A 27,279-nucleotide genomic window follows, 5' to 3' on the forward strand; every position below is an offset into this window, starting at 1 on the left:
AGTGTTAACGATTTTCACGAAATTAAAAAATAACTCTAAAGTATTTAAAATTAAATTTTAAATTTTTTATAAAATTAAAGTTATATGTTTTTTAATAAAAAAGTTAAAAAAATCATAAAATATATTTTTAAAATATAAAAAATAAGAAATTTAAATATTCATAAAAAAGTTTTGAAACATTTCAAAACAAAAAAAAGACAAATAAAATGGAACGGAAGAAGTATTAAAACTAATAAAAAAAACAACAACAAATGCATAAATAGCATTTCAATTAAAAAGAGTTTTAAGGCCAAGTTTATTAAAGACTTACTCCTTTTATATTTTATATTGAGATGTTACATAAGACCACAATAATAAATGACTTTTACCAATGTTTTTTTTTTTTTATATTTATATTTGAGGAAATTATGAGGATTGAATCACAATTCTCTATCAAAAGCAAAACTTATTCCAAAAATATTATTTAATGTTTAGTGAAAATAAAAGTATTATTGTAAAATTATAACATTTGGCTCCAACATTATTTTTTCTCTTTCAAAAATTTAATACCTAATAAAAAGGAAAAACAAAAATAATAAAAAACACAATACTTAAAACATTTCACAATTTTCTATTATGGGTCCTTTAAATATTTGATTCACTATAATTTATGTAAAGTAAGCAATTTAAGGAAGAAAATAGCAAAAAATTTGTGTAAATTTATATTTACAATCTAAAACATTATATGAAAATTATATGAATAAAAGCTAAAAAAAAAAGTTTTAAAATTTTAGTAAAAATTATATATAGGTTTAACAAAAAAATATTTTATGTTTTTATATAAATTAAATTAAGATACGTAGTTTTCATAAAAAATATAATATAAATATATAAATTATTAATATTTTTTTATGATATGTATATACAAATTATTAAATTTATATAAAATTACATAGTAATTGGTTTTGGGTCTTTAAAAGGCTTTTATACATGGATCTGTCCAATAATAATTGGGCTCTGAAAGTTGATTTTGGGTGGGATCAAGGCAAGAAGCCAACAATCTATTATTTTCCTCTTAATTTTCCTTTGTTTTTTAGCCTAAACCCACAAACCCAAAATGCAACCCTAAAATTGAAAGCCACGTGTAGAAATCCTAATCTCACGATAATCAATATATTTTTTGTTAGATGTTTTAGGGTTTCGTCTGTGGTGAACCGTTCGTAGCTTCCGCAATTACTCCCCGCCTCCCCCCCCACGAAACTATCCCATCCTCCGACGACAATGGTTGCCACCAAGAAGACCGTAAAATCCCATCTCCTATTTCTTTACTTTTAAAAAAAAATTTTACCCCTTTTTTTTCCTAATTTTCTGAAAATATCCTAAGTAATGGTTATGTTGATAACGAGGCATTTGATGAAATGCAGAAGAAGACCCATGAGAGCATTAACAACAGATTGGCTCTCGTTATGAAGAGTGGGAAATACACTTTGGGTTACAAAACTGTTCTCAAATCTCTCAGAAGCTCCAAAGGTTTTATTTATTTATTTTTTTAATTCTGCTTATTTGCCTCCCATTGCTGAATTTTGAGCTACCTGATCTTTGATTTGAATAATCATGGCTTTAGAAGGAAAATATATACTTTGGATGGTAAACTAAAATTAAATGAACTTCATTTTGGTTAAAATAGTGTTTAACTTGGACAAGGGCATGAGGGTTTTTGGTAGATTTTGTTTGATATTTGATATTGATTGTTCTATTTGTGGTGCTAATCTAGCGTTGGTTGAGCTTTGGAAGACAATGATTCTTATTTCTGTGTTTTGTAGGTAAGTTGATTATCATTGCCAACAACTGCCCTCCTCTCAGGAAGTCAGAGATTGAGTATTATGCCATGTTGTGCAAGGTTGGAGTTCATCACTACAATGGAAGTATGTCCCTTAACCTATTATGTCCTTGTTACATACTTAAATACTTTTGTCATGATTTGAGTACTTGGTATCTCAGACTGATTGTAGGCATCGCACCACATTTAAGTAAATCCATTTTATGTTCAGTTCAAAGATTATCAATAAGATCAGTTCATCCCCCTCCCTCCGCCTTTGAATCTTTTGTTATTAGTAATAAAGCTTGTTATTGAAAATGTTGGGAAAAGCCGGATGGAATTTCATTTACTAGTGCTGGTGAATGGAAATGGTAGAACGAACAACTAATCCGTCTGTAAAAGGCGTTTAGCGACTTGATTGATATGGTTTCCTGATGGAAACTACCTTCCTTGTCATTCCAGCTTTTCATATGTAATACTGGTTGGTTCATCGATGGATGAAAACTTTGTTGTTTAAAGTTTTCTAGTAATTCAACATTTTTTAGGGGACTATTCCCTTAAAAATGTGGGTGTTCTGTTTTTGCAGACAATGTAGACTTGGGCACCGCCTGCGGCAAATACTTCAGAGTGTGCTGCCTGAGTATTATTGACCCTGGTACATATAAGAGCATGCCTGAACATGTTTACATACCCTATATCATAGTGTATCCTCTCGTGATTGTGGTAATATCTTGTGTTTTTCAGGTGACTCTGACATTATTAAGAGCATGCCCGGTGATCACTAAGCTATGGAGGATAACATATTTTCCTAGGTTTTGTTAAACATTGATGATGTTGAAGAAATTTATTCTGGAATTCAGAACTTTCTTTGTAGCCCCTTCAGATGTTTGATGTGGGCCGGTGATGTTATTGGCCTTTGTACTATGGATTTTTCTGAGTGGATTTCTTTTAAGCTCTATCTTTTACTATATTTTCTTGCAGTTCTATTTCTCATCTGGATGTGTGATCTATCTTGCCATCAATTTGCTCACTTTTTGTGTTGGTAAAGGCAATTTGTTTCTGCCAATACCAACATTTTAAAGGGTTTCTGAAGATCCAATACCTACTAACTATGACCAATCAAAGATTCTCAAATAATGCTGCTTTAGGAAAAAAAAAAAGGTTGATAAAGAAATTAGATTTGATAATTTTAAATGTGATGAGGTAATATAATAAAAGAAAAACGAAAAATATACAGTTATGTTTTATATTTAATATATTGACACTGAAAATATTTATGATTTATATAAATTTACCATGAAATAAATAAATATGAATATGTAAATATAAGGGTGAGAAAAAAAATCAAGAAACTAAAAAATTAATATAAAATCGTAATGTTTGATTTGATTCAAATCGATGTTTTTTAATTTGGTTTTGATTAAATTTAAATATTAAATATATATATATATATGAAATTTATATTGAATTTCAAATTAAGATATAAAAAATCAGAAAAAATCAAATTTAATCAAATTATGTATTTTTATTAATTTTTATATATATTTTAATTTTTTATAAAATAAAAATAATTATTTTATACATAAATTTATTTAAATATATTAAAATTTTTATTAAAATAATATATAAAAAATTAAAAATTAAATTAATAAAAAACAAAATTATATCAATTTAATTTGATTCGTATCAATTTTAAAAAATATTTTAATTCAAATCAAAATTTAAAATTTTATGATATTATATATTATTTAAAAAAATCAACTCTAATCCGAAATGATCCAAGCCGATATAACCCTGCATAAATCATGGTGTCTTTTGTTTGGTACGTTTATTTGTACAAGAAACAAATAATATTTTGTTTTATAAGAAAAAGCCTAATAAGCAAAGAAGCCGTAAAGGAGAATTTCTTACTATTAAAAGTGAAATCTGGGCATATTTTAACGTAAAAATAGAAATTGTTGCGAAAAGCCTACATCAATCAAAACCATCGTATTTCCGATTTTCTTTGTCTCGAACTTCATTTGTTTCTCAGATCTCTTTCTCAAAGCTTCAACTAACACCAACCGATATCCTCTTTCACCATTTCTCAAAGCTTCAATGTAATGTTGAAAAGTATTCTTTGAATCTAACGAAGACCCAAGGAATCCCCAATTCTTGAATCTCCTTCACTCTTAACAGAAGCGAAAATGGAGAGCTTCAGCGCCGAAGATCTGTCAACAATAGGCGGCATAGCCACTGTTTCCATTCTTCATTCCTTCATTCCTACCCATTGGCTTCCCTTCTCCATCGTCGGACGTGCCCAAAAATGGACCCTTTCTCGTACCCTTTTCGTCAGTAAGTCCCCTTACGCTTTTAGATCTCTAATTTTCATTTACCCAGATGGTTTTAAAACGTTATTTATCTCTTTTGTTTTTGGGATCTTGATATTACCTGAATTTTTATAGTTCTTTTGTCAATCCCAGTTGATTTACTATTTGGGTTTCTATCATTTAGTCAAACTAATAAAGATTAGGGAATCAAAGCTTTTATCAATCTTCTTTATCTTTGTGTTATTTCCCATGTGCAGCCGCATTCGGAGCAGTTTTGCATGTGATATCTACTTCACTGCTTGGTATAACAGCAATCACTATGGCGAACACGATTGCTGGGGAAGAAACTGTGCATAAACTTGCTTCACTTTTGCTCATTGTTCTTGGTGGTGGCTATATATTGTTGTTTTTGTCTGGAAAGGGTGGACATAGTCATTCTCATAACCAACCTATGGAGAAAATGGCTGTCGCCGGCCTTGTCCTTGTTCCGGCATTGTCTCCTTGTGCAACCACTCTTCCTGTGTTTCTAGCTGTTGGAAATTCGTCTTCCATGATGGTACTTGCCATTATAGTGCTGCTATTCAGGTATAAATAACAAAGGGCTCTGAGTTTTGAAAATTGTTTAATTAATTTGGTTTTTGTATATAACTAGTTCGATGGCAGTTGTTTTTCTTTTTTAATGATGGTAATCGAAGGAGAGATCGTGTTGCTTGTGTTGTTCCCTTGATCTGTATGGTTAATTTGTCTTAATTTCTATGTGTTTCCAATTGGTATTAACTATAGACTGGTGTTAGTAACAATGTACCATACAATCAACTTTGAAGTATCCTGATCATCAATGTCACTTTAATGTAGCATTTTCTCCTTTGGTGAAATAAGCAAATGAGAGAGTTTTACTCCTACTATTATATACTTATATGTCTGGAAGAAACTTAGAATACCTAAGGAAGGGCATGGGGATAGAGCATAGAGCCTGACCTGTGCTATTATAGAAAATGGAATATAGAAAACTATTGAACTCCTTTTAGACATGAATCACCTTCTGCTTTTGTTGCTAAGCCAGTTACTCTGATTCCTGGAAACAAATTGCATGAATTTTCCATTTACTAGCACCTACCATTTTTTTTGGAGTTGAGGTGATTCTTAATATTATATTTGCACTATACTTGTCTGTGGCTGCAATAACTCAGTCCTTGCAGCCAGCTTCAACCCATAATCTATGCTGAAGTTCATAACATTAATGGGCAGCATTGTTTGTTTTGGAGTTTAATGTTACGATGAACTGATTTAAGTGAGGAAAAACAAACATGAAAAGTTGTTCTGTGTGTATGTAAGAGTTCGCAAGTCCTGTGTTTTGCATGAGATATTTTGGATTTTACTAATCTGCAGGTATACTCAAGTTCTGGTTAATCAGACAAGATAACATAGAGATGGCCTAGTCTGTTCTTCTCATGTATTTGAAAGCTAAAACCTGGTCATATTTTACCATGCATGGCTTAATTAAGCTGACATTGCATTTGCAGCACTATAACGGTGATGACCTCGCTGGTGGCTTTATCTTTCTATGGTGCTAGCCAGCTCAAGTTTCATTGGGTGGAGCGATATGACAAAGCTCTTGTGGGTTCGGTGCTATGCTTGGTAGGGATCTTAACACTCATTTTTCATGATCATGATGGAGATGAAGGTTTGCATGGACAACACGTGCACAGGAAAATCATTAGTCTTTGAGGACTGCAACATCCTGCAAGCGTATGTTTTGGCTAGAGGATGCCATCAAACAATTTAAATACTACTAGGTGTAAACTGTTCATTGTGCCATAAGTGGATTACAAGATTGTTTTGTTCTTGTTAGGTAGTCTCTGTGTCTGCATATGTTATGGTCACTTTGCCATGTTTGTTTATTCTCACCGGTTTCATCTCTAGGCTGGTCCTTTACATAGCCATCAAAAAATGCTATTTGTCTTGAATGGTCTCTGCTCATGCAATGAATTATCCTCATTGGTTTTTGGTCAAGACGGGAGAGGAGGAGTTGAGCTCTAAGCTTGGCTACTGTTTCTCAGATGATCTATGTAATCTCTAAACGTATGCAAACTGATAATTGATACTGTGCTGGACTCCGAATTGCTTGTTTTGAATTTTTTTGCTTCATTTGAATAGCCGATAAAAAAGAAATCCAAACATAAAACAACATAATGGTGCGGTGAGAATCTCTTTCCTTCATCATCAAATGAAGCATTAATCTACCCTTTTTCTCTTCCGGACATGGCATCCGCCCTCCATGCATGTAGCATGTAAATCTAGTGATTTGTATATTTATATAGTGTAAAATATTAATAATTTATGTATTCATGTCTTGTTTTACATAAAAATTATATGTTATTATATATATTTTTATTTTTTTAAATTTATATATGATTTTTATTAAAATTTTAAAATATATTATTTTTATATTTTATATTATTTTCAAATCGTGTATTTTAGAAGCTCAATACAATATAGTGTTGCATATATCTAAATTTCTATCAAATTTCAATGGTGGTCAAAGCACTTGGTATCAAATTGATGTCACTTTACAAATTTATGTACCTATTTTATACATAGAATTTTTTTGCATAATTTGGTCATTATCAATATATATAAATCTTATTAATTCATACAACTAGCTTAGCATTGAAAAAAATTATGAAAAATGTACGCGTATCCGAAATTTTTTTTTCTTTTCAGCGGCACTTAAATAAAAAAAAAAAGTGAAATAATTTCTTTTTTTTTTTTGTGAAAAGAAAAAGGCGAAGTAAAAAGCTTTCTCATCTCCCCCCACATCGGGCAAACCCTCTCAATATTTCCCGCCCTATAAAACCCTAATTCGTGTGATTCTCTGGGATTTCCATCCCCGCTTATTTTTCCCTTTCCCGGTAAATATCGCATTTTCCCAGCATCCAAACGCTCAATTCCGTTCATTAGGAAAATCTACAGTTTCTTCATAACCAATCTGATAATGGCAGTGCTAAATTGGAAGCACCACGTGCTCATTCAATCGTTGCTAGAACGTGGCCCTCTAACTGAAAAGGAGTTCCACACCATCTTCACTGGCATCACTGGTCATAACCCAGGTTCTCTTTCTTCTTCTTCTTTCAAAATAGTTTGATCTTTCCCATTTTTATCCTTATTTAATTTCTCAATTTTTAATTTTGTTCCTTATTTTATTTTAAATTGTTTGTCAATTTTAGGTACCCATCAAGGGAAATTTAATGATTATCTTCTCAAGATAAACAGGGAACTTTCTTATGTTCAATTGGATTTAAGGGCTTGTAGAGATCAATATGATGGCCAAGTTTATTATGGGGTTGTTAATAATGTCTCCGATGAACAATCGAAGCTTGGAACCAAATATTCTGTCCCACAAATTGCTTTCTTTAAGGCCATTGTAAGTTAAGTTTCCCTTTTTATTTATATCTACACTGATTATTCTCTTTGCACTTTCTATGTAAATTTTTATGCAGATTGATAAGTTTGATCTATGTTTTTATACGTTGTTTTGAAAATCATTGTTTTTGGTGGGGAATCTAGGTTGAGGCAATAGCACAAGATGTTACAGCACAGGGTAGCATCTCCAACATTGATGCTCTCAATATTAAATTGGAGAACCAGGTCTGACAATATTAAACATTTATATGGGTTAACTGTTGTTAGTTCTTCGAATTGCAGATGCATTTCAGCTCAGTTACACATCACATAAGCATTTATGCTATACTGATTGCATTCATATCCTTGATGATTGATCAGAGTTTGTTTAACTGTTTGACTGTAGTGGTTGTTGTGAGAGAATTATTCTTAAGATTTTTGGATGTTGCTTAGTGTGTAGGCTAAATGTTTATTCGATGATTGGTATTAAACAAGTATGACGTCTGTCAGTTTGCTACTCTTTTGCTTTAGGCAAAAGGGTCAAAAAGGCCCTTGAACTAAAATTCAATAATCATCTAAGCTCTTATTTTTTTTTGTAATCAATTAAACCCTCAAACATTTATTTTCATCAATTGAGCCCTTATTAGGGGAAAAATGGTTAATCATTTCTGTCCGATCAAGGGCTTAATTGAGTGAAAATAGATGTATAAGGGTTCAATTGGGTGAAAATAATTGTTTGAGGGTTCAATTGATTTGAAATAGAAGGTTTAGGGCTTGATTGATTGCAATAAAATGTAAGGGGCTTAGTTGATAAATTATTTTTTGATCGAGGGCTTTGTTGACCCTTAAGCCTTTGTTTTAAGAAATACCTCTGTCTGTGCTCCATTTTCAATAGTAGAATGGTGGTTTATGTTACTCAATTTTCGCATCGGAACTTGACAAATCTTGTTTTGTTTTTGTAGGTTCTAAACAGTTTAGGGTCACAATCTCAGGATGGTTCACCTACCATCCCTGCTGCGTTTAGGAATTTCACAATGTCTCAGAAGGAAAAAACTCTTGATCAACTTGTGCAGGACAAGTGGCTTTGTTACACTGAAGATGATAATATTGGAGTTGGTGTCAGGTCCATTCTTGATCTGCGCAGTTGGTTCCATAATGCCGAGGTTCCTTCATGCGAAGTGTGCAATGAAGCTGGATTGAAGGTTGTGTTCAATGCTTTCTGTGTCATTCTAGTGGATCCTGCCTAAAATTTTTTAAGCCTGATTGATATTTGGGTTATTTTTCAGTTTCCCAGTTTGATAAATTTGACAATTGCATTGTCTTTTGTCTTCTGACAAACATAAATAAGTTTTTGAGAGATAATGACAACAAATAATGGGAAATATTTTTTTAGACAGGTCGATTTATTAGAGTTTTGAAAATGTAATGTTTGTTTACATATGCATATTAATATTTTGGCAATCTTTGACAGGCCAAATTGTGCCCAAATGAAGGTTGTATAGTTCGAATTCATCAGTACTGCCTAAACAAGAGATTTTCTCAGAGGGTACGCTAGTTTTTCACATTTTCTTCTTTCTTGTTTCCTATTGTCAACATGTTTCCTTTGGTCACTAGTTTGGCTTGATAAGTTGCAGGGTGTGATAGTTTGTCCAAGTTGTGATACTCAGTGGCAATATCAACCACCCAAGGCAGAACCCCTTGAACTAGAGGATGAAGCAACGGGGCCCATGCAAAGCCAGCCACCTACCAAATTAACTCAGAACCAGCCATCTCTAAGATCCAGGAGAAAGAGGCAAAGAGTCAGCCAAAATGATGATGCAGAAACTGTCGGATGTAGTTCTCAGGCTTCACAACCTAGTTCTGATATGAGAAGAGTAACTCGGAGTTCTACACATCTAAGGTAAATGATTTTATGTAGAAGGGGAAACTAGATGATGATTACTGTATCTTTTTCTGTAAAACTAACTTATGTTCATGTTGTATTGGGGATTGGTTCTGATTATTCAACAAGATATGGCGTAAAATCAGATGTTTTTGAGAAGAGGTATATTCCAGTTGACTTGTAATATTGGGTATTGCTTCTATTCTAAATATTACCTGCTTTTGAGTTTTAAATATATGGATGTTCCCCAGGCACTTCACATACCATTCATATCAGTTCTATTTGGATTCAGATTATGTTAAGGACATTATTTTATCATTTGGCCATTTCTGATTGGTCATTATAAGCTGACTTCATCAATTTTTTATTTGGAATCTCCTTTCTGTTTCTTACATCAATCGATAATTTCCATGGAAACTTATTCCCTGTCCATGATCAGTTTATCAATTAAAAAAACCAATATTACAATATGTAATGGAGTACATTATAATCATACATTTTTTTTTTTCCCTTACTGCATGAACTGATTCAAGTCGTGACATCCATGAGACCATGACCAACACTTGAGCTTATAAAAACGAAATTCTATTTCCAAAATATTTCACTTTCTTGAAATGATTCTTCTAAACATGAGTTTACAATTTATAAAATGCTGAATTTTAATTTAACTGATAAAAATTTTGATTGCCTTAGCTACTATTAATTGACGTAATTAGAGAATTGTATTAATATAATGATTTAATAAATAATAAGACATGAATATTTTAATCTTATTCGTAAAGTTTAAAATTTTAAATTTAAAAATTACACCACTCAAATAAGTCAATAAAAAATTCATAAAAAATAATTAAATAAACCATATCATATAATTTTATGCAATTTTAATTAAAAATCTCTATCATGTATACCACAACTATGGTATAATATAATGAATAAAAATATTTCAAAAAATTTCCAAGAAGCACTATCCCGGCAACCAAACACCCCGACTGTACCAACTGCACTCCGACTACCAAAGAATAACTCCGTAATCACAATCCTTTGACGCAATTTTAGACGCCGCGGTTAACTTGTCCACCGTTATCTTACACGTCACCTTAACGGTAATCTTCCACGTCTTAATGGACCCCACTTTAATCTTAACTGGCGCTCTCAGCTTCAAGGTGAAGGGCACCGTTCCTTTGTTTTGTTCATCGGAAAGCGCCTTAAGGGTGGCGTTGGTTAGTTCAAGACCGGAGCCCTTTAAAGCCGTTTTAAACACCGTTACGTTATTAGTCGGCTGGTAAAAAACCGGCAACGCGCCGCTACAGACGTTAATGTCTTCGTAGTAAACTTTAACGGAGCTGCCTTTCTCGTAGTAAAGACCGATTTTATCGTTGGGGTTGTGTGCTCGGACGGTGACGTCGAATTCTGGCGAGAGCGGTGAAGATGACGTAAGGTTGAATCCCTTGATGGCCACATTATCCAGGGAGTAATTTGGAGAATCAGGCTTGAAAACGAAGTACAGCACGGCGGAGGCAATGGCGGCGGCGAGGAGGAGAAAGAGGATGGTGATCAACAAGCAGCAACAGCAACGGCAACAAGTGCTTCTGCCAGCCTTACGTTTCGATAGATGCGCGTAGCGGGGTGCGTTCTCTGGCGGAGGGACGTGGTAGATTTGGTCCTTGGGGATTTGGATGACATAAGTTCCAGGTTGCGGAATAGGTTTCTCCGGCGACATAGGTGGCTGTGTAGCCTTCGAGTGTTTGCTGGTAGCGGGTGGAGAGTCGTCCGGGTGGATTCGGTCGGCCATCGTACTGATAGAAGTCAAGTCAAGACCTGATCGCATATAGGAAAAAGCAAGTAAAACAAAATGAAAGAAACATAGCAATAGAAAAGAAAAGGCTATAACATTGGAAGGAAGAACATACCTGAAAAGCTGAAACTAAAGCAAAATCTCAGAAAACAAGAAAATGGGTTCTTCAAGAATCAAAAAGAAATCAAACCAATCTTTTGCTTTTCTTCTCAATGCTGGCTGGCTATAGCTGTCTGGAGATAGAGGGAAAGAATGACTAAAGCAATGGGTTTTGTCATATATATATATGTGTGTGTGTGTGTGAAATGGATTATGTAAGGTATGGAATTAGTAAAAAAATGGAGTACAGCTCAGACATTGATGTCAAGAAAGGAGGACTAAGTTGAGCTGAGAAGCTTTTGTTTAAGAAGGCGAAAGAGTCAAGAAACTGCCTCTTCGGTTCTCTTCACGTACCGTGTTTCTTCGTTGTGTTAGAAATCTGTTGCTTTTCATTTTTTACGTGTGGAGAAATTGAATGTGGGCCAGTTGGCAATGGGCCCTTACCTTTCCTTTTGCCTTTTTTTCTTTTCTCTTTCCTTTTGGTGGATAATGATCTCCTCATTTCCACCTCCCATCAGATGTTGAAACTAATAGATAAATAGAAGATAATTTAATATTTGTAAGTTATTTAAATTTAGTTTAAATAAAGTTTAATTCGGTTTAATTATTATCAAATTAAATTTAAATTTAAATATCTTAATTTATTAAATAAAATAAATTTAAATATTATAATATTCAATTTAAATAGTTTATGAGCTTAATTAAATTTTAAATTTTAATATGTTTATTATTTTAATTAGAAAATATTTTATATTTATATATATAAATTCGAGTCAAATTTGAATTTAAACATATAATCAATTTTAAAATCGAATATGAAAGTTTATTTTATTTTTTATTAAATAAATTTAAATAAATAAATTTAAATAGCTTAATTTTTAGCTCGATTTAAATTTAAACTTAAAAATTAAGACTTGGTCAAATTTAAATCAAATTTTAAATTGCATATTTCAAATTTAATTCACATTTAAACTATCTTGATTTGATTCGATTTAATTACACCTTTAATTGAAACCTTAAAAACCAAATGCAATAATACACAATATACCACTATTTTAATGCAAAACAACCATAGAACAAAGGCTCATAATCCATGAAATGAGTCCATAAATCTGTACCGAAAGTTACATTCCCAGATAAGGTTTAAAAAAAAAAAAAGGTTAACCCACCACCTACAATCAACTTATTCCTTCCTTACTTTCCTCTTAACCCTATCCAATTGATATTTACACTACCAATTTTGAGCAATTTGAGGCATGAAGTCCAACTCATGAGAGCAAAGAACCAAAAAATGGGGGTTACCTTTCTGTATATAACACCATTACTGAGAGATCTTAATGAACTGATTTCATGTCTTTCTATAACAATTTTTGTTAAGAACATTATAACAGAAGAACTTATTTGTGTTTTGGTGTTGAATATCTGTTACTCCTTTCGTCCCAAAATATTTGTCATGTATTGGTTTTTATGAAATTAAAGGAAAAAACTTTGACTTTAATATATTTAATATTAAATTTTAATTTTTTTTTATAAAATTAAAGTTTCATGATTTTTAATATAAAAAAGTTAAAAAAAATCATAAAAAATAATTTTAAAATATAAAAATAAGAGTTTTAGATATTCGACAAAAATAAAATATAATTTTGGATTATCTTAAAACAAATGAATAAAAAAAAAAGACAGAAGAAATAAATCAAATAATTAAAGCAGATAAAAACATAGTAACATGCAATGAAGTAGTACTTGGTTGAGTCCTAATTGGTATGGGCCAGAAAACTCTAGCCCATTCTAGGGTAGCCATATCCCACAGGCCGTGTTCAGGTAATCTGCCCCCGAAAACGCTTTTAAATTTTATCAAATAGCCACTTACTTGAAAGAAATTTAAATTGCAGGCCCAAATGTGTGGGCTAATGGAAAGAAAGCTAGAAATTTGAAGAAGTAAATGTACAAAAACTATGAAACATAAAAAAAAAAAATGTCATGTTATGAGACAAACAAACTTTTCTTCCTCTTCTTCTTCTTGTCATGTGGGCTACTAGCTTCTTGATCCAAAAGTAAAATTTTGATCAACAAGAGGTTGACTCAATTGGTAGAATTAATTTTTTTTTACATAAATAATTTTAAATTCTAGTCCAATTAATGATTTTTTATTTTGATAATTCAAGCAAAATTTATAACTATTATTTTTTAGAGTATTGGGTACGACATATTTTTTCTTGATTTAAGGAATTAAACATTCTATCTGTATTAGATTTTTCTTAAAAAAAAATAAAATAAAATTTTGTTTCCAAATGAGTATTTACGCTTAGAGGGAGGGTGTGTTTTCATTGGATGCCATGGCTGCACTTCACAACAAAGGTGATGAGCAGAACCCATGTCACTTTATGGGTTTAATACTTTAATTTTAAGTGATTTAAGCAATACCTTAGATTAAATTTTAAGTCCAAGAAAGGGCAACTAAGTTCACCTTTTGTGCACACTTCTGCAAACCAAGATTTTGCTTTAACATTTCCTAGATATAGATCCTTATATAATATGCTGTTGGTCCCAATGGAGAGATCTACACTGTCACTAGAAGCATTTCTCTTGCTTCTCATAGCTTCAACTCAAACAGAGAACATTTCTTAGTCTGTTTCATACATATAATATGATAAATCAACAATGGAAGATCAAATTTTGCCCAAAAAGCATGAAAGAGAGAAAGAATTTTGTTAAGAAAATGATGCTGTCTGGTACTGTATTAACTTTAATAAGATATTTATGTTGCCTGCACAAGCACAAGCATTGGGATGCATCAGGTATATCTTAACTTCCCTCTCTTTTTCACTCTCTCAAATTTCAACTGAGATTTGGATTCAAATGAAATTAATAGCAAATCTAATTAATGTTAAGGAGCTGTTAACAGTGTAAAGCTGATCATAACTATTTTTTACTTTAAAGTAGGACAAAAAACGCTGTAAATTCCTTGTCATCTATCAGCATCCGTTGTGAACTTGTTACAGCCTCTCTAGAGCTATAAATTGACTAAACAAAGACAAGTGTCCAAAGCGACCAGCAGCCATAACTGATGACAATTACAGTAAAAAAAGAACATAATTTCACCGACAGGATGGATTATCAACATGTCTCTAAAGCTATGTATTTTAACCCTTCTTGATATTCAAATCTCAAGGACAATACGAGATCATGATCACTTTCATCATATAAGGAAAATTTGCAGCTATTTTTTACCTTGGAAAAGTTAATATAGAGGAGATGGAAAAGATTATTTCACCCAGAGGACAAAAGATATAGCTAGTTTCATCATTAGGAAAATTTTAAAACAAAGATTAGTCCTGAACCTGATCATATATTGATCGAGAGAAAAATAACCCAAGGTTGGAATTTGATTCACTTGGCTAATCGGTACAATATTCCTGGTTTGGCAATTTGTTTTTTGTTTTTTTATTCGAGAATGCAAGGAAATTTAGAGCAAAGTTAGGTGAAGAGTGATGGATATGTATAAATTTAGCTTTATCGATCTATTATCTTGGTTGTTGCTGCTGTTGTTGTTAATAGTAATTTTATAGGTAGCTAGGGTTTGTATATATCAATAACGATCATGGCGGTAGTGATAATATGGTTGAATTCCTGGTTAATGAAGTGATGGTGAAACCTTTGAACTTTCAACAGTGGTAAATGATTGATAACAGTGCCAATCTCTGTGACAATAGTGATATATGTACATACATACATACATACATTCACGATATATTATCATAATATTTGTAATTATTATAAAAATCAATGCATCTTCATGAAATTTCAAGTACTCATGATCATGATCATATGTAAACTCAAACCTGTCAGAAGAATAATCATGAAAGCTTACAGCTGTTTAAGTTTTAGTCATCCCTGAAATGAACACATTTGTGTAAATTTGTTTCTCATGCAATTTGCAATTATAATTTTTAATTAATAATATTTGTTCAGAAAAAAAAAAAGAAAACATAATTAGTATTATTTGGTAGAACATTGATCTATGATGGTAGGTTTGCTGTCAACAAATAGCTAAAAGAAAGAAAGTCCAAATCAGTACTCAATGAGCTCATGAAATTCTTGTAAACCAGGTCATGAGATCACATCTCCAAGAAACCTGAAACACGTGTTTCTAAAAGTCGATTGGATCCATTATTACTTTTTTCTCAACCCCATTTTATAAGTTGCCTGAGTTTATGTGTACACTGATATGATTGCTTTGCTCTGGTAAATGGGAAATTTTGGTTGCAGAGTGCCATGGAGCCTGCAATTACAGATGCACAAAAATAGCCTACAGAAAATCCTGTATGTTCTTCTGCCAGAAATGCTGCTTCAAGTGCAATTGTGTGACTTGTGGCCAGAAGGAAGTTTGCCCGTTAGAACAACTGGAAAACCATTGGGGGGGTGGCCCTATATGCCCAAGAAAATTATATGGCTATGCTTAATTCCATGTTTTTCTTATTGCCAATTTGGAATTTTGCAGCTACTACCAAATCCTTCTTGTTCCTGTCAGAAACTGCTAATTATGTGTCATAATTTTCTTGATCTGTTCACATTTGTTTCCAAGGATAAATCATAAAATGAGGGTCACATTTCCGTTCTTTTGTTTTTTTCCTCTTCCTCTTGTCTTTTAGAATTATTACCTTGGCTACACCATGACAAAAGGATCAATATGTTACAGACAATAAACATGATAAATTCTCAGAAGAAGCTCTGAGAAATTAATAATTAGGACAGCAAAAACTATTAATCACCAAAAGAAAAAAAAAAGGAATATTTATGATTAGAACTTTGATATTTTACCATATATGCGGAAGAAAATGGCATATCCAATTTGACAGTCTAATTCCAATTTAAGAGGGCATAGCTGCTGAAATTGACCTGTAAAGCATCCATAACCTGGTTTGAATTGCAATCCAATATTGCTGCAATTTGCCTGCTTTGACACTATAGTGGCAACACATTTAAACTGAAAAGGAGACTGCAACACATTTAATTTCAATTATTGAATTACTTTGGTTGAACTCAAAAGTGTCGAAGGGGAAAAAATTATAATTAAAACTTCAAAGTAGCTAACTTCATCAGCACAATCTACTTTTCCATCCTACAATTTTATATTTGAAAGATTAAAGCTCTCTACATGAAAATATCAAACTAATATTAAAATGAAACAGCTTGGCTGCTTCCAATCATGCCCGCTAAAGCAGATTATGAATAATAATAAATAAATTTTATCATTACAAGTCAATAACCCATGTGATCTAATTACATATTTTCTTAGTTAGGAAGGAAAGGAAATGGACAAAAAAAAAATTCAAAGTAACGTATTCTCTTTGTGATCTAACCTCACCGGCAATGAAAGCAACATCACAACATTGTGCCAACAGGGTTTCGATCATTATCCTTCCAATACCCTTTCCAATAAAATTGTTTTTTTTTTTTTTGGTCCTGAAATGGGGCCATGGAAATGATAAGTTCCAAACCTTTGAACAAGCAAAGACAGGTGGATGAACCTTAGAGAGCGCAGCCGTCCTTGAACAGACCCTACCACACACGCGCACACGAAAATACAGCAGTGCCATTACCATCTTCCATGAAAGAGAGATCCTGGTCAACTAAGGCATTCTCTTCCATTAACTGCTGTGGGTCTAAAGTTCACATGGGATTATCAACAAGATGCATTAAAAGACAACAGTTTCCATTCATCACAACCCGGCCCCTATGTACCCATTACAGTACAAAACACACAATCAGATTCCAACCGAACATGATAATGGTAGAAAACTGATTAAATATTAAAAACAAAGAGTGAAAAAAGACCAAAAAAAAAAAAGGACCACAGATACAATACAACCTAGCTTATTTATGAGACAGTCACATTCTATTGTAAATCAGTTGTGGCAGGATCATGCGACTTTCCACGTTTTTATTGAAGCCCAGATGAAGACCTGCTTAACTGGCTAACTTCTACAGCTACAGACAGGAGGAAAAATAAAATAACAAGTAAAAAGAAGTTTTTAGCTAGTGCATGTGTCGCCAGGCCTTAGGCTTTAACCTGGGGAAAAAAGGAGATCTCTCCCTGCAGGAACAAACTGTGCAGTAGCACTATGTGGATAGAATACACTCTGACCTTGAACTTGTTACTAGAACCAGATTGGAGCATCCTGCTTTGGCATGGTTTCCATCCCAACAGATTGTAGATCTTCCTTGTAATCAAAAGAAGCCAAATCGAATGGAGACCCAAACATCAATTGGAAGCTGTTGTTATTGTGGGTGGTCTCGAACGGAGAATTCAAGCCCTTAAACCGGTCACATTGACCTTCCCCTTGTGAAAATATCTGATGATTATGGGGCATGCTGGACTCGTAGAAGTTTCCTTCCACCATGACCCCTTGACCACGGAAGAATTCATTCTGTTGCGGTTGGATTTTCGGTTGAAGAAGATTTTGGCCTTCTGTAACTGGACTGTTACCGGGATTCATGTTCTTGTTGCCTTGAATGTCGTTATCATATATTGACATGAGCTCACTGATCATTTTCTGCCCCTCTTCTGGAATTCCTATTCCTGATAGATCAAAGGATGTTGGGACAGAAGTAACCGATGGTGCAGCTAGCTTAGATTGTCCGAAAGATTGAGGGAAAATGACTGGTTTTACTTCATTAATATTAAAATTCGAAACACCGAATTGTGCAGAGTTTCTATATGGACAAGTGAACTGATGATTGTCCCTGACAGTCCTGTCATGAAAACCCATGCGAAGTTCACTGTAAGGACACTGGAGGAACTCACAAGTGTAAATTCTGTGTTCCATCACGTTTAAATCGTTGGATGGTTTCTTCCTCTTTCGCATGAAATCCAAATTATTGACAACTTCTCCCTTGATAGAATAAGGTGGTTGTTGGAGAGTCCTCATTCTCTCCGTGTCCAAATTAGATGAATTGAGATTTCCAGGTTTGCAGTCTGTAACATCAAAGTTCAGCTCATCTTCAGCCCCTTCAACATCATACTCACTGCAGTCATTTATAACCAAAGACCCACTTCCTCCATCTGAGGACAAAGGAGGGCAGGAATCAGGGTAAAGCTCTCGGGCCAAGGTCTCCTCCTGGTTAATGATGGCAAGCCAAGTTGCACTCTCCTTTGCTGTCATCTTGTCCTGCAAGCACTTGGACTGCCTTACAAGCTTACGAATCTTGGCAATATCAGGGGACATATGCTTGATTACTGCTGTCAGAACCCCCACTTTCCAAGCCTTCTTCAAGTCATGAGGTTTCTTATAAGGAGGGGGGCCTTGATCTTTGGGCAATCCCAGTTGAGGCCACCATTCCTCATTTCCATTAGGCCACCATGGTGGGTGAACACCTTTCTCTAAAGGAAATCGCCTCTGAGGAGGATCACAGTGCTGCATCAACGCAGACAAAAGAGAACCAAGAGTTGTATCTTGAAGTTCTTGCAAGGTGTGTGGAGTTGGGCCGATTGAGTTAGAGCCATCATTCTTGCCAGGAATCGAATTATCTGCCTGGTACTTTGAGATAGCAGCAGGACCATTACGATCAAACCTGACTTTATCCTTCCACCATTCCCGAAGATTGTCAGATGCCCCGGTTACTGGCTTTCCCTTTTCTGGAATAATCCCATAAACAAATCCTTGCGCTTTGCAAACTTCCATCATCTTCAACATGTACTTCAAAATTCCATCATGTGCCCTTGACATCTTCTTTCTCCTTGCCTGTTCTTGGGACTGGCGCTGTTTCGCAATATCAATCCCGTCCTTTCCCCTATTCTGTTCTTTAAGCCGTTTGAGAAGGATTTTGTCCCTCCACATCCTCCTCTCAAGTTCATCCACTTCTATCTCCTCATCAGTATAATCATCCTCCACTGTGGCCTCCTGTTCAGTTTGTGAGGCTGCCACATCTTTTTCCCCAAGAGGAGCACTGAAGAGATCCATATCCCCACAAATTCCCATCTCATCAAACATCATCATTATTCCAACTAGGACCCCAAATAAGTCTGAAACTTGAGGGAATCTCAGAATCAACCAATAAGCTTCAACTTTCTTTCTCTAGTATCTGTTAGTACTGATAAAACTTCAAATAACCCAAAAGGAGGCCTTCCTTAATCTGTATTTAACAAAAAATTTAAATTGGTTAACAAAAATCCAGCAAAGGCTATAAAGTTTCCTGATAAAATTGCAGCATCTAACAACTGAACTGATATACACAATCTAAATATAAATTTAAAACACAAAAAAAAAAAGTAAAAATATAGAAGACCTGGCTCCAACAATTTAAAATCTACAGCTTAACTGATGCAAATAATATTGGACCACCAGACAATTAAGTACAGCCAAAACCAGAAAAGCATCAACAAAGATTCTCAATTTCTAACAAGCCCGGCACACATAGGTTAAGTAATCCAAAAATATATAGATTTCACAAAAACAAAAGAATCTAAGCAAATTGAACAGATCAAACTAGCCTACTAGTAATTTCATCTGTACATCTGCATATCTGGACTCTTTAGTTATCATGATCAAAGAGAGATAAAATGAACAAAATCAATTCCGATTCCTAAACCTTAAGTTCCAGAACAATCATATTTAGAAAACAAAAAACAAATCACTATCAGATACCAGTCAGATCTTCGGATAATCAAAATCCAAATCAGAAAATTAACCCAAATAAATGACCAAAACTTCAACCTTCTCAATCAATAATCAAAAAAAAAAAAAAAAATCAAAGAAGTAGCAAAAAACCCCATACCAGGCAATCAAAGCCTCAACTTCACAAATCAATAATCAAAAACCAATTCAGGAAAATAACAAAAAATCCAAAACCTTGCAATCAAAACCTCAACTTTATCAATCAATAAGCAAAACCCAACTCGGAAAACTATCAGAAGGCCCCAAAAAAGACAATCAAAACCTCAAATTTATGATCAATCAAAAACCCATATCAGAAAAGTAGTAAAAAACCCAAAGAAAGTACTAAAACCAAGTCAGCCACATAGAGATCCACTCAAAAACAAGTCCACGAAAGACTTACGAGGAAAACCCAGATTTTGGCCTACTCCACAAAGCTCAAATAAGTCAATTCTGCAACACAGAAGGCTTTGACAGGAGAAAGAAAAAGAAGAAAAAAGAGAGAGAGAGGGGAAGAAAGAGAGAGAATATTATCCTTTGAGTTTCGTATTGTAATTTGCAACTTTTCTACTGCCCCTATTAAGAGTGAATTATTGTAGACAAGGCAGCGGAGGTGGCTACCGGCCTCGCTGTTGGTGATTGCGAAAGGTTAAAGCAAGAAAGAGAGAGAAAGTGGAAGAAACTATTGGTGAATTGGAAAAACCAAAAAAGAGTTCAATAAAATCAATGTTTTGGGAACAGAGACTTTGAATTAAATACTAAGGAAAATAGAAATTATATTCATTCAAATAAAAATAAGAAAAAAAACAGGGAAAGAAGAGTGAAAAAGAGAGGAAAGTCAGATGAAGGTCAGATTAATTCACTCTGACAGGATTTTTTTTAAACTAATAATTAATCAATAAAAAAAATTGCAGAGTTGGGGGAGTGTTTTATAAGGCAGGCATGAACTGATCAGTCACCAATTATTTTAGGACCAATTCTAGTTGGAAGGCATTTGTCTTCATCCAATGTTACCTTCCTTTATTCAAGGAGTACCTTCTATTTTATATTAGCCATGAATTTAAATTAATATATATTTAAATAATTAATTGGTATAACTTGAATTATTAATTATAAATAATTTTTTATAAAAAAATTTAAAATAAATAAATTCTTTAATTCTTTAAATTAAATAAAATACATCACACTTGATAATATAAGATAAATAATTATAAATCATATATTTAAAATAAATTCAATAAATAACCATAGATGTAATTTAAATTATTAATTATAAATAATTCTCTCCCCATTAGGAGAAATAATAAAAATTTCATTTTAAAATTTTTTTTGTAGTGAGCCTAAAATAAAATAGTTTAAAAAAAAAAAGAAGAAAGAGAATGAACGGATGGGACAACAAACATATTAGCACATATATATTTTTTTATTTGTGATTCATAGTGTTATTCTATTTTTGCTTATATAAAAATAATGATTTTATGGACAAATATTTGGACACGTAAACCATATATCTCTCTTTTATTTATTATAAATAAATCTGTGAAAAATATTTTAACCAAAATTAAGACTTGCATTGTCCAATAGTAAAGTATTATATTTTAAATTTTAATAGTTTTAAGTATTAAAAAACATAATAAATATAAAAATCCATTAAATTTTGATCAAAAGCATTGTTCATGTCATATTTCATGAGCCTAAATTATTTTTTTTAAAATTTTTAATTTATCCTTAAATTTTCTATTTATTATTTATTTAATTGAAAAAAATATAATGCATAAAATTATCTTAAATTTGTGACTTTCAGATATTAATTTTAATAATATATCAATTAATCTAAAAAATAATCGACAAATTAAAATTCTACTTAATTATTGATCTAAGTCCCTATATATATGTTTAAGATTTTTAGGCTTGGAGACTTTAGCCATTGCCCAAGATCAATCCCCTCCAAAAACTATTGCTGAAATCAAATGCCCAATGGTTAAGTCTATTCTCCATTGTTAGCCCATGGCAGTCAGGCTAGCCTTTTTCCTAACACAATACCAACTCAAGGCAGCAAACTTATTTTTTTTGTGGCCCAAATCAGATACAATATATAACTCGTATGATTTATACAATCAATTTCTAAAATATAATATTTAATAATTTTAAATTTTAATATTTACAATTTTTTTATTATTTTTAAGTTGCAATCTTATATATGTATATATATATATATATATATAGATGAAACTTTCATTAGGCAAAATGCTACATTGATGACCCTAAATAGGAGTGATAATAGTTTAGTTCATATCAAATTCAGTTCAATTTTTTTTTATAAATTATATAATATTATCAAAATTTAAAATTTAATCCGAATTTGAATTTGAATCTAAAGTTTCATTCGATTTGATTCGAATCAATTTTTAGTTTGATTTGATTTAATTTATCGATTTTTAAATTTTATATATTATTTTAATATAAAATTTTAATATATTTAAGTAAATTTTGATATAAAATTATTATTTTTATTTTATAAAAATTTTAAAAATATATAAAAACTAAAAAAAAATCAAATTGATTTAATCTTTTTTAATTTTTCACTTCTCAATTTAAAATTCTATTTGAATTTAATATATACATATAATATTTGAACTTGATAAAAAAAAAATCAATCCCATCCAAACTGAATATTACAATGTTAAATTAATTTTCAAATTTCTCAATTTTTATTCTTACCCCTAACCTCAAGTTCCAACTAATTGCTATTCCAACATTTCCCAACTCAAAGCCTTGTCCTTTTGTGGACTGGGATATAATTTTCAATTGCTCAACAGGAGTCGGGTTCCTTGCATTATAAATATTCTTGGACATTTCTTTAGTAAAATTATTAGTCAACATTCCAATAATTCCACCTAAAAGAAATAAATTAAGGGAAAAAAAAAGAAATGACTCCAACTTCTGTATATCCCAAGGACTTTAAGAAATCTAACTAGGATGTCAATATGACAATTTCCAATATGATGAATTTTTTATTTGAAAAAAAAAATCATTCTCTATGTTTTTGATAAGAATATATGCATTACTTATTGAATTAAATACTTAATACTGTCATACAAATAAATATGATTAAACTACATAAATATTCAAACGTGGTAATAAGCATCTGATTCCTACAAGATTTTAAGGCCACCCTTCTCTTTTATAATTTACTGGTGCAAGATTTTGATTTGATTTTATAAGAAAATTGTACTTTAGTTCACGCCATTCAAACAGCATTCTAGCCCTCCAAAGAATCTATGTTATGTCTGCAGAACATGTTTGACCAGTGAAGTATTTGCAAAATATCTTGGCAGATCATTTCCTTGGTTCCATTCCATGTACAAATAAAATATAAGAATCATATATATTATATTCTTCGTTATCTTAACTATTCCCAAGAACAAAACATTCTAACTTGAAATATAATGCTTGTCATATGTATTACATACAAGAAAATAATGCTCGTCAGAAGGAATGCATAAGAAAAAAAAATTTCTTGTTGATTTTGTTGCACCATCTGTTCAAGTTTGAAAATTCGACTAAATTTAAATAAAAAATTAAAATTCATTAAATAAATTCCAACATAATTTTTAAGTTCATTTAAATTTTAAATTAAAATCAAATTCGATCCAATATCTAAAATATATAATTAAAATATTAAAATTATATAAATATATATGAATTTTTATTTTTATATTTTATTTAAAAAATATATTTTTTAATTTTTTATTATTAATTAAATTTTATGGATGAACTTGATATTTATTTTTTCAATTTGAATCGGATCAAAGAAAATTTTGAAACAAAAAAAAAATAGATTGGCTAGACCTGAAACAGAATATAAACTGCTGATACCCTGACTCATGAACACCTTTTTTCTACAGTTGACATGAATCCAGAAGGCAAGCAAGCCAAATTAAGGATGCACGCCAGAAGAAAACTTGTCACTGCCATTACATCGATACTAGTTGTCTTGAACAACATACAAAGAGCAGGATAATTCGGTTACAAATGCTAATACAGTTAAGTTGGTATTCAGATTTACAGACACTTATACGTGGGACTGCGTTTCACAAACCCCATTATACTGTGTAACAATACACTTAAAATTTTGTGAGTGCATATCTAATCCAAAGCTTTTGCAGCGTCACTCGGTCATTCATGAGCAGTTTGTGTCATAACTTGCAAGCCCCAGCAACTCTGGACCTTCGAGTCGAGGGTTTTTCTCAAAGCTACGTAAATTGGAATAATGTTAAGATGAGTGACTTGGCACACAGGGAAAACAAAAGATATAAATAGCTAAACTTAAATGGAATACAAAAGTAAGAAACACAGAGACAAGCACAAATAATGAAGCCCAGCAACTAAAAAAAATGGTTCCATCAGAGCAACCGATTCAAGCTAAGATAAACTTGAAGCGCATAGGCAGATTATCGAATCATAGCATATTTAAATGCATTCATTTGTTATTTAAATATTTCTCAAGTAGTCTGACTGTAAAAGTCTTTGTACAAACATTAAAATTAACACTATGAACAGATGCATGCATGAAAAAAGAAAAAAGGTTGGAAGGGAATCACAATTCACAATGAAGTTCGACTAACTTTTCCTGTATGATAAAATCCCCTCTTTTATTCATCATTCAGGTTCAAAAAATCCAGGAAGAAGTTGTAGGAGAGAAGTTAGCATGGCATAGAACTTTTCAGAACGATTACTTCCACCAAATCAAAACCCAAGAATAAAAAGGCTTTCATCAGGTTAGTTATAAAAAGATTTTGAGTAAAGAGGGAAAATGAGGAAATAGTGCATGATTTGAGAAGATATTTCCGTAACATAGAATAAGTTATCAAGACTAGCAAACAAGTTGCCTCCAAGGTAAATAATTGCAGCATAACATGCACATAACACTAACTTCCTTGTAACATATCTTGAATTATAACTAGATAAAAGTAATAAAATAAACAAATAAAAAATCTTGTTACAGAAGAAAAATAGGGCAAGCTTACTTGTTCAGAGGAATGTGCTCAAATGGTCCACTGGTAGGAATTGTTCCACACAAATCATTGTTTGAGACATCACTAGAAGAAAAGACGTAAGGTTTCAATAACCATAAGTCTAATGCTTCACAAAACAATACCAGAGAATAGTAGTTTATGGAAATAAAAAATTTGAAAAATTACAATACTTACACAACTTTGAGGCTTGAAATACTGACAAATTCCCTAGGGATAGGTCCAGTTAACCTGTTGTCATTAAGCCGCCTGTAAAATGAAACAATCAGTAAGAGACTAGCGATTGGAGGCTACAAAGATACATAAACCAATCACCAAAATTAAATAAAAAATGAGAAATTACTAGTATTCAAGTTTGGGACATGACAATAACTAGACATGGAATAATCATGGAGGCACCCAAAGAAACTCAGAACACTTGCAGATAACCAACCATTATCTGATGCTCATAATTACTTAAGGCCCCAGGCAATTATTATCTAATCCATTATTGATTTGTCAAGTCAAGTTGATATAGGAAAGCAACTAAAAGAAACAAAAGCTTGAACATAGTCTCATCATGCATGATAAGACTAACATTGGACTTGAACACTTACAAGAATACAAGAGACTTCAAATTTCCTAGTGAAGGAGGAATGGTCCCAGAGATGTTGTTGTTATATAGGTCCAAACTGATGAGGTTCTTCAAGTTCCCAAGTTCAGTAGGGATGGTTCCTTGAATGTTATTTTTGTAAAGTTCCCTGCATGGCAGCGCAAAGAGTCCAAAGTGAATAACAACAAGTATCAGCTGTTGTATCCAACACTATTTTAACACATAGCAGTAAATATCCAACAAGTATTAATTAATGGAAAAAAAAATAAAAAACACCCAAGACGTTGGGAACTCCAGAATCTGGATATTAGGGGCGGGAAAGGAAAAAAGCTAAAGGGGAAAGAACATACAGATACTGCAGGTGCTCAAGTTTCCCAAGCTCAGAAACCAAATGTCCAGATAGGTTTGAATTACCTAAATCCCTGTAGAAAGAAAAAATATACCATTAGAGATTGGCATGGAAGCATTCCATAATTCTAGAGAGAGGTAAAAAAAAAGAAAATGCTTTATAAGACTGCCAATATAACCCCTCTTACCAATTTGGAAACCAAAACTAAAATTGTTTCCTCAAATTCATCAAGCACCGAATTCTATCAGTTTTAGGTCATAAATTATTAACATATTCTTCTCAAAGGGACACACAGCCTCTAAGCACATCTAGTAAAGCCCCAAACTTCCACAAAAGCGTACACTCAAATGTGATCCAACGCCCAAATAGACAAAATAAAACAACCAGACAAAAATAAGCAATCATTTGTTCTGTCATAAAGAGAGAAAAGGAGATCACAGTACATAAATATTTCTTATTCATGGAGGCAATTCTGCAGCATCCATTGATTCAAACACCCATGTCAACAGAATTTTAAACTAATTCTACTTATAACAGCCTATTTGCCTTTTTCTAATAACTGCTAATGATAAGCAAATTAAAAGTTCATCTAATCCAACAGTTTTTCAGTGGATTTACCCGGTCTTTTCCCTCCAAAACATACCCATAAGGAAAATTAAAAAAAAAAAAAACCAAAAAATTCAATTAAATGAGCCCAAACACAATTTAAACCAAGCAAATATTACCCCCCAAAAAACTACAAGCTCAGGTAATACAACAGTTTCTCAGTGAATTATAACTACCATTTTTCCCTCCAAAACAAACCCTTATGAAAGATAAACAATAAATTCAATTAAACAAACCAAAACCCAATTTAAACAACCACTTTCTCACAAATTATCAAAGAAGGAACTAACCCGTCTCCATTTCTATTAAAACTAAAAACCCAGAAAAAAAATGAACCCAAAATCAAATCCTAGCAGATCTTCTTGCCCAAAAGAAAAAGAGAGAGAGAGAGAGAGCAATCGACATACACTCGGGTGACTCGATTATCTTGGTTACAAGTGATGTGGAACCAAGTACAAGGATTAACAAGGGTCGGATCCCAGCTCTGGAGCACGTTATCCCGATCCGTTAAGCTTCTTCTCAAAGTGTAAAGAGCATCGCCTTCTGAGTTCCCGAAAACAGACGGAATCAGAGTCAGGGATACACAGAAAGCCCATAGCCAGATCGGTGCCGCCATGGGTGATGTTAGTTTCAGCTGCTCTGTTAGGGTTAGGTTTTTATGGTTTGAAAACAATGGAAAAAGAAGGGAAAAAAGAGAGCTTTTAAAGATTCTACTGCTTCCACCAAATTTTTAAAGAGTATCGGCTTTGGGAAT

General features: G+C 32.5%; 5 protein-coding genes and 1 pseudogene across 8 annotated transcripts; 3 read left to right on the forward strand and 3 right to left on the reverse strand.

Annotated features, from left to right (window-relative positions):
- The first annotated feature begins 1,185 nt into the window (after positions 1–1,185).
- On the forward strand, positions 1,186–2,766 carry LOC111302185 (large ribosomal subunit protein eL30-like). The gene is made up of 5 exons (XM_022898121.2): positions 1,186–1,281; positions 1,404–1,509; positions 1,803–1,904; positions 2,385–2,453; positions 2,543–2,766. The coding sequence occupies exons 1-5, from the start codon at positions 1,261–1,263 to the stop codon at positions 2,581–2,583; spliced, it is 339 nt and encodes a 112-aa protein (XP_022753856.1). The 5' UTR covers positions 1,186–1,260; the 3' UTR covers positions 2,584–2,766.
- Positions 2,767–3,707: 941 nt separating this feature from the next.
- On the forward strand, positions 3,708–6,242 carry LOC111301445 (uncharacterized). The gene is made up of 3 exons (XM_022897086.2): positions 3,708–4,132; positions 4,365–4,692; positions 5,631–6,242. Exons 1-3 carry the CDS (start codon positions 3,985–3,987, stop codon positions 5,833–5,835), a joined length of 681 nt encoding a protein of 226 aa, XP_022752821.1. The 5' UTR covers positions 3,708–3,984; the 3' UTR covers positions 5,836–6,242.
- Positions 6,243–6,789: 547 nt separating this feature from the next.
- Positions 6,790–9,657, forward strand: EMB1379 (embryo defective 1379). Of its 2 annotated transcripts, XM_022897088.2 has the most exons (6): positions 6,790–7,217; positions 7,335–7,531; positions 7,675–7,755; positions 8,472–8,711; positions 8,981–9,055; positions 9,144–9,657. In XM_022897088.2, the coding sequence occupies exons 1-6, from the start codon at positions 7,103–7,105 to the stop codon at positions 9,411–9,413; spliced, it is 978 nt and encodes a 325-aa protein (XP_022752823.1). In that variant the 5' UTR covers positions 6,790–7,102; the 3' UTR covers positions 9,414–9,657. The 2 variants fall into 2 exon arrangements, with proteins under 2 accessions (XP_022752823.1, XP_089601004.1); XM_089744878.1 differs by lacking the exon at positions 7,675–7,755 and having other exon boundaries at positions 6,880–7,217.
- A 552-nt stretch (positions 9,658–10,209) lies between these two features.
- Positions 10,210–11,565, reverse strand: LOC111301447 (NDR1/HIN1-like protein 13 pseudogene; annotated as a pseudogene). Its single transcript, XR_016328343.1, has 2 exons — positions 11,302–11,565; positions 10,210–11,209 (listed from the first exon to the last, which is right to left on the reverse strand). The product of XR_016328343.1 is annotated as an NDR1/HIN1-like protein 13 pseudogene (transcript).
- Positions 11,566–16,980: 5,415 nt separating this feature from the next.
- LOC111301448 (protein ETHYLENE INSENSITIVE 3) lies at positions 16,981–20,667 on the reverse strand. Of its 2 annotated transcripts, none has more exons than XM_022897092.2 (2): positions 20,346–20,667; positions 16,981–19,421 (listed from the first exon to the last, which is right to left on the reverse strand). In XM_022897092.2, exon 2 carries the CDS (start codon positions 19,283–19,285, stop codon positions 17,447–17,449), a length of 1,839 nt encoding a protein of 612 aa, XP_022752827.1. In that variant the 5' UTR covers positions 19,286–19,421; positions 20,346–20,667; the 3' UTR covers positions 16,981–17,446. The 2 variants fall into 2 exon arrangements, with proteins under 2 accessions (XP_022752827.1, XP_089601005.1); XM_089744879.1 differs by having other exon boundaries at positions 20,064–20,417.
- A 3,231-nt stretch (positions 20,668–23,898) lies between these two features.
- LOC111301449 (leucine-rich repeat protein 1-like) lies at positions 23,899–27,279 on the reverse strand. Its single transcript, XM_022897093.2, has 6 exons — positions 26,933–27,279; positions 25,921–25,992; positions 25,575–25,718; positions 25,156–25,227; positions 24,973–25,044; positions 23,899–24,198 (listed from the first exon to the last, which is right to left on the reverse strand). The coding sequence occupies exons 1-6, from the start codon at positions 27,139–27,141 to the stop codon at positions 24,126–24,128; spliced, it is 642 nt and encodes a 213-aa protein (XP_022752828.1). The 5' UTR covers positions 27,142–27,279; the 3' UTR covers positions 23,899–24,125.

This window comes from Durio zibethinus, chromosome 15 (assembly GCF_047325235.1).
Source record: "Durio zibethinus cultivar Kanyao isolate XHJ-2024 chromosome 15, ASM4732523v1, whole genome shotgun sequence".
In the NCBI taxonomy this organism is placed as follows: Eukaryota; Viridiplantae; Streptophyta; class Magnoliopsida; order Malvales; family Malvaceae; genus Durio; species Durio zibethinus.

Coding starts and splice junctions, on each gene's coding strand:
- LOC111301445 (XM_022897086.2), top strand. CDS start 3,985: ATGGAGAGCTTCAGCGCCGAAGATCTGTCAACAATAGGCGGCATAGCC. Junction 4,133..4,364: donor TTCTCGTACCCTTTTCGTCA/GTAAGTCCCCTT, acceptor TCCCATGTGCAG/CCGCATTCGGAGCAGTTTTG. Junction 4,693..5,630: donor ATTATAGTGCTGCTATTCAG/GTATAAATAACA, acceptor TTGCATTTGCAG/CACTATAACGGTGATGACCT.
- LOC111301449 (XM_022897093.2), bottom strand. CDS start 27,141: ATGGCGGCACCGATCTGGCTATGGGCTTTCTGTGTATCCCTGACTCTG. Junction 25,228..25,574: donor TTGAAGTCTCTTGTATTCTT/GTAAGTGTTCAA, acceptor TTCATTTTACAG/GCGGCTTAATGACAACAGGT. Junction 25,045..25,155: donor ATTTCAAGCCTCAAAGTTGT/GTAAGTATTGTA, acceptor CTTTTCTTCTAG/TGATGTCTCAAACAATGATT.
- LOC111301448 (XM_022897092.2), bottom strand. CDS start 19,285: ATGATGATGTTTGATGAGATGGGAATTTGTGGGGATATGGATCTCTTC.
- EMB1379 (XM_022897088.2), top strand. CDS start 7,103: ATGGCAGTGCTAAATTGGAAGCACCACGTGCTCATTCAATCGTTGCTA. Junction 8,712..8,980: donor GCAATGAAGCTGGATTGAAG/GTTGTGTTCAAT, acceptor AATCTTTGACAG/GCCAAATTGTGCCCAAATGA. Junction 9,056..9,143: donor ACAAGAGATTTTCTCAGAGG/GTACGCTAGTTT, acceptor GATAAGTTGCAG/GGTGTGATAGTTTGTCCAAG.
- LOC111302185 (XM_022898121.2), top strand. CDS start 1,261: ATGGTTGCCACCAAGAAGACC. Junction 1,282..1,403: donor TGGTTGCCACCAAGAAGACC/GTAAAATCCCAT, acceptor GATGAAATGCAG/AAGAAGACCCATGAGAGCAT. Junction 1,510..1,802: donor ATCTCTCAGAAGCTCCAAAG/GTTTTATTTATT, acceptor TGTGTTTTGTAG/GTAAGTTGATTATCATTGCC.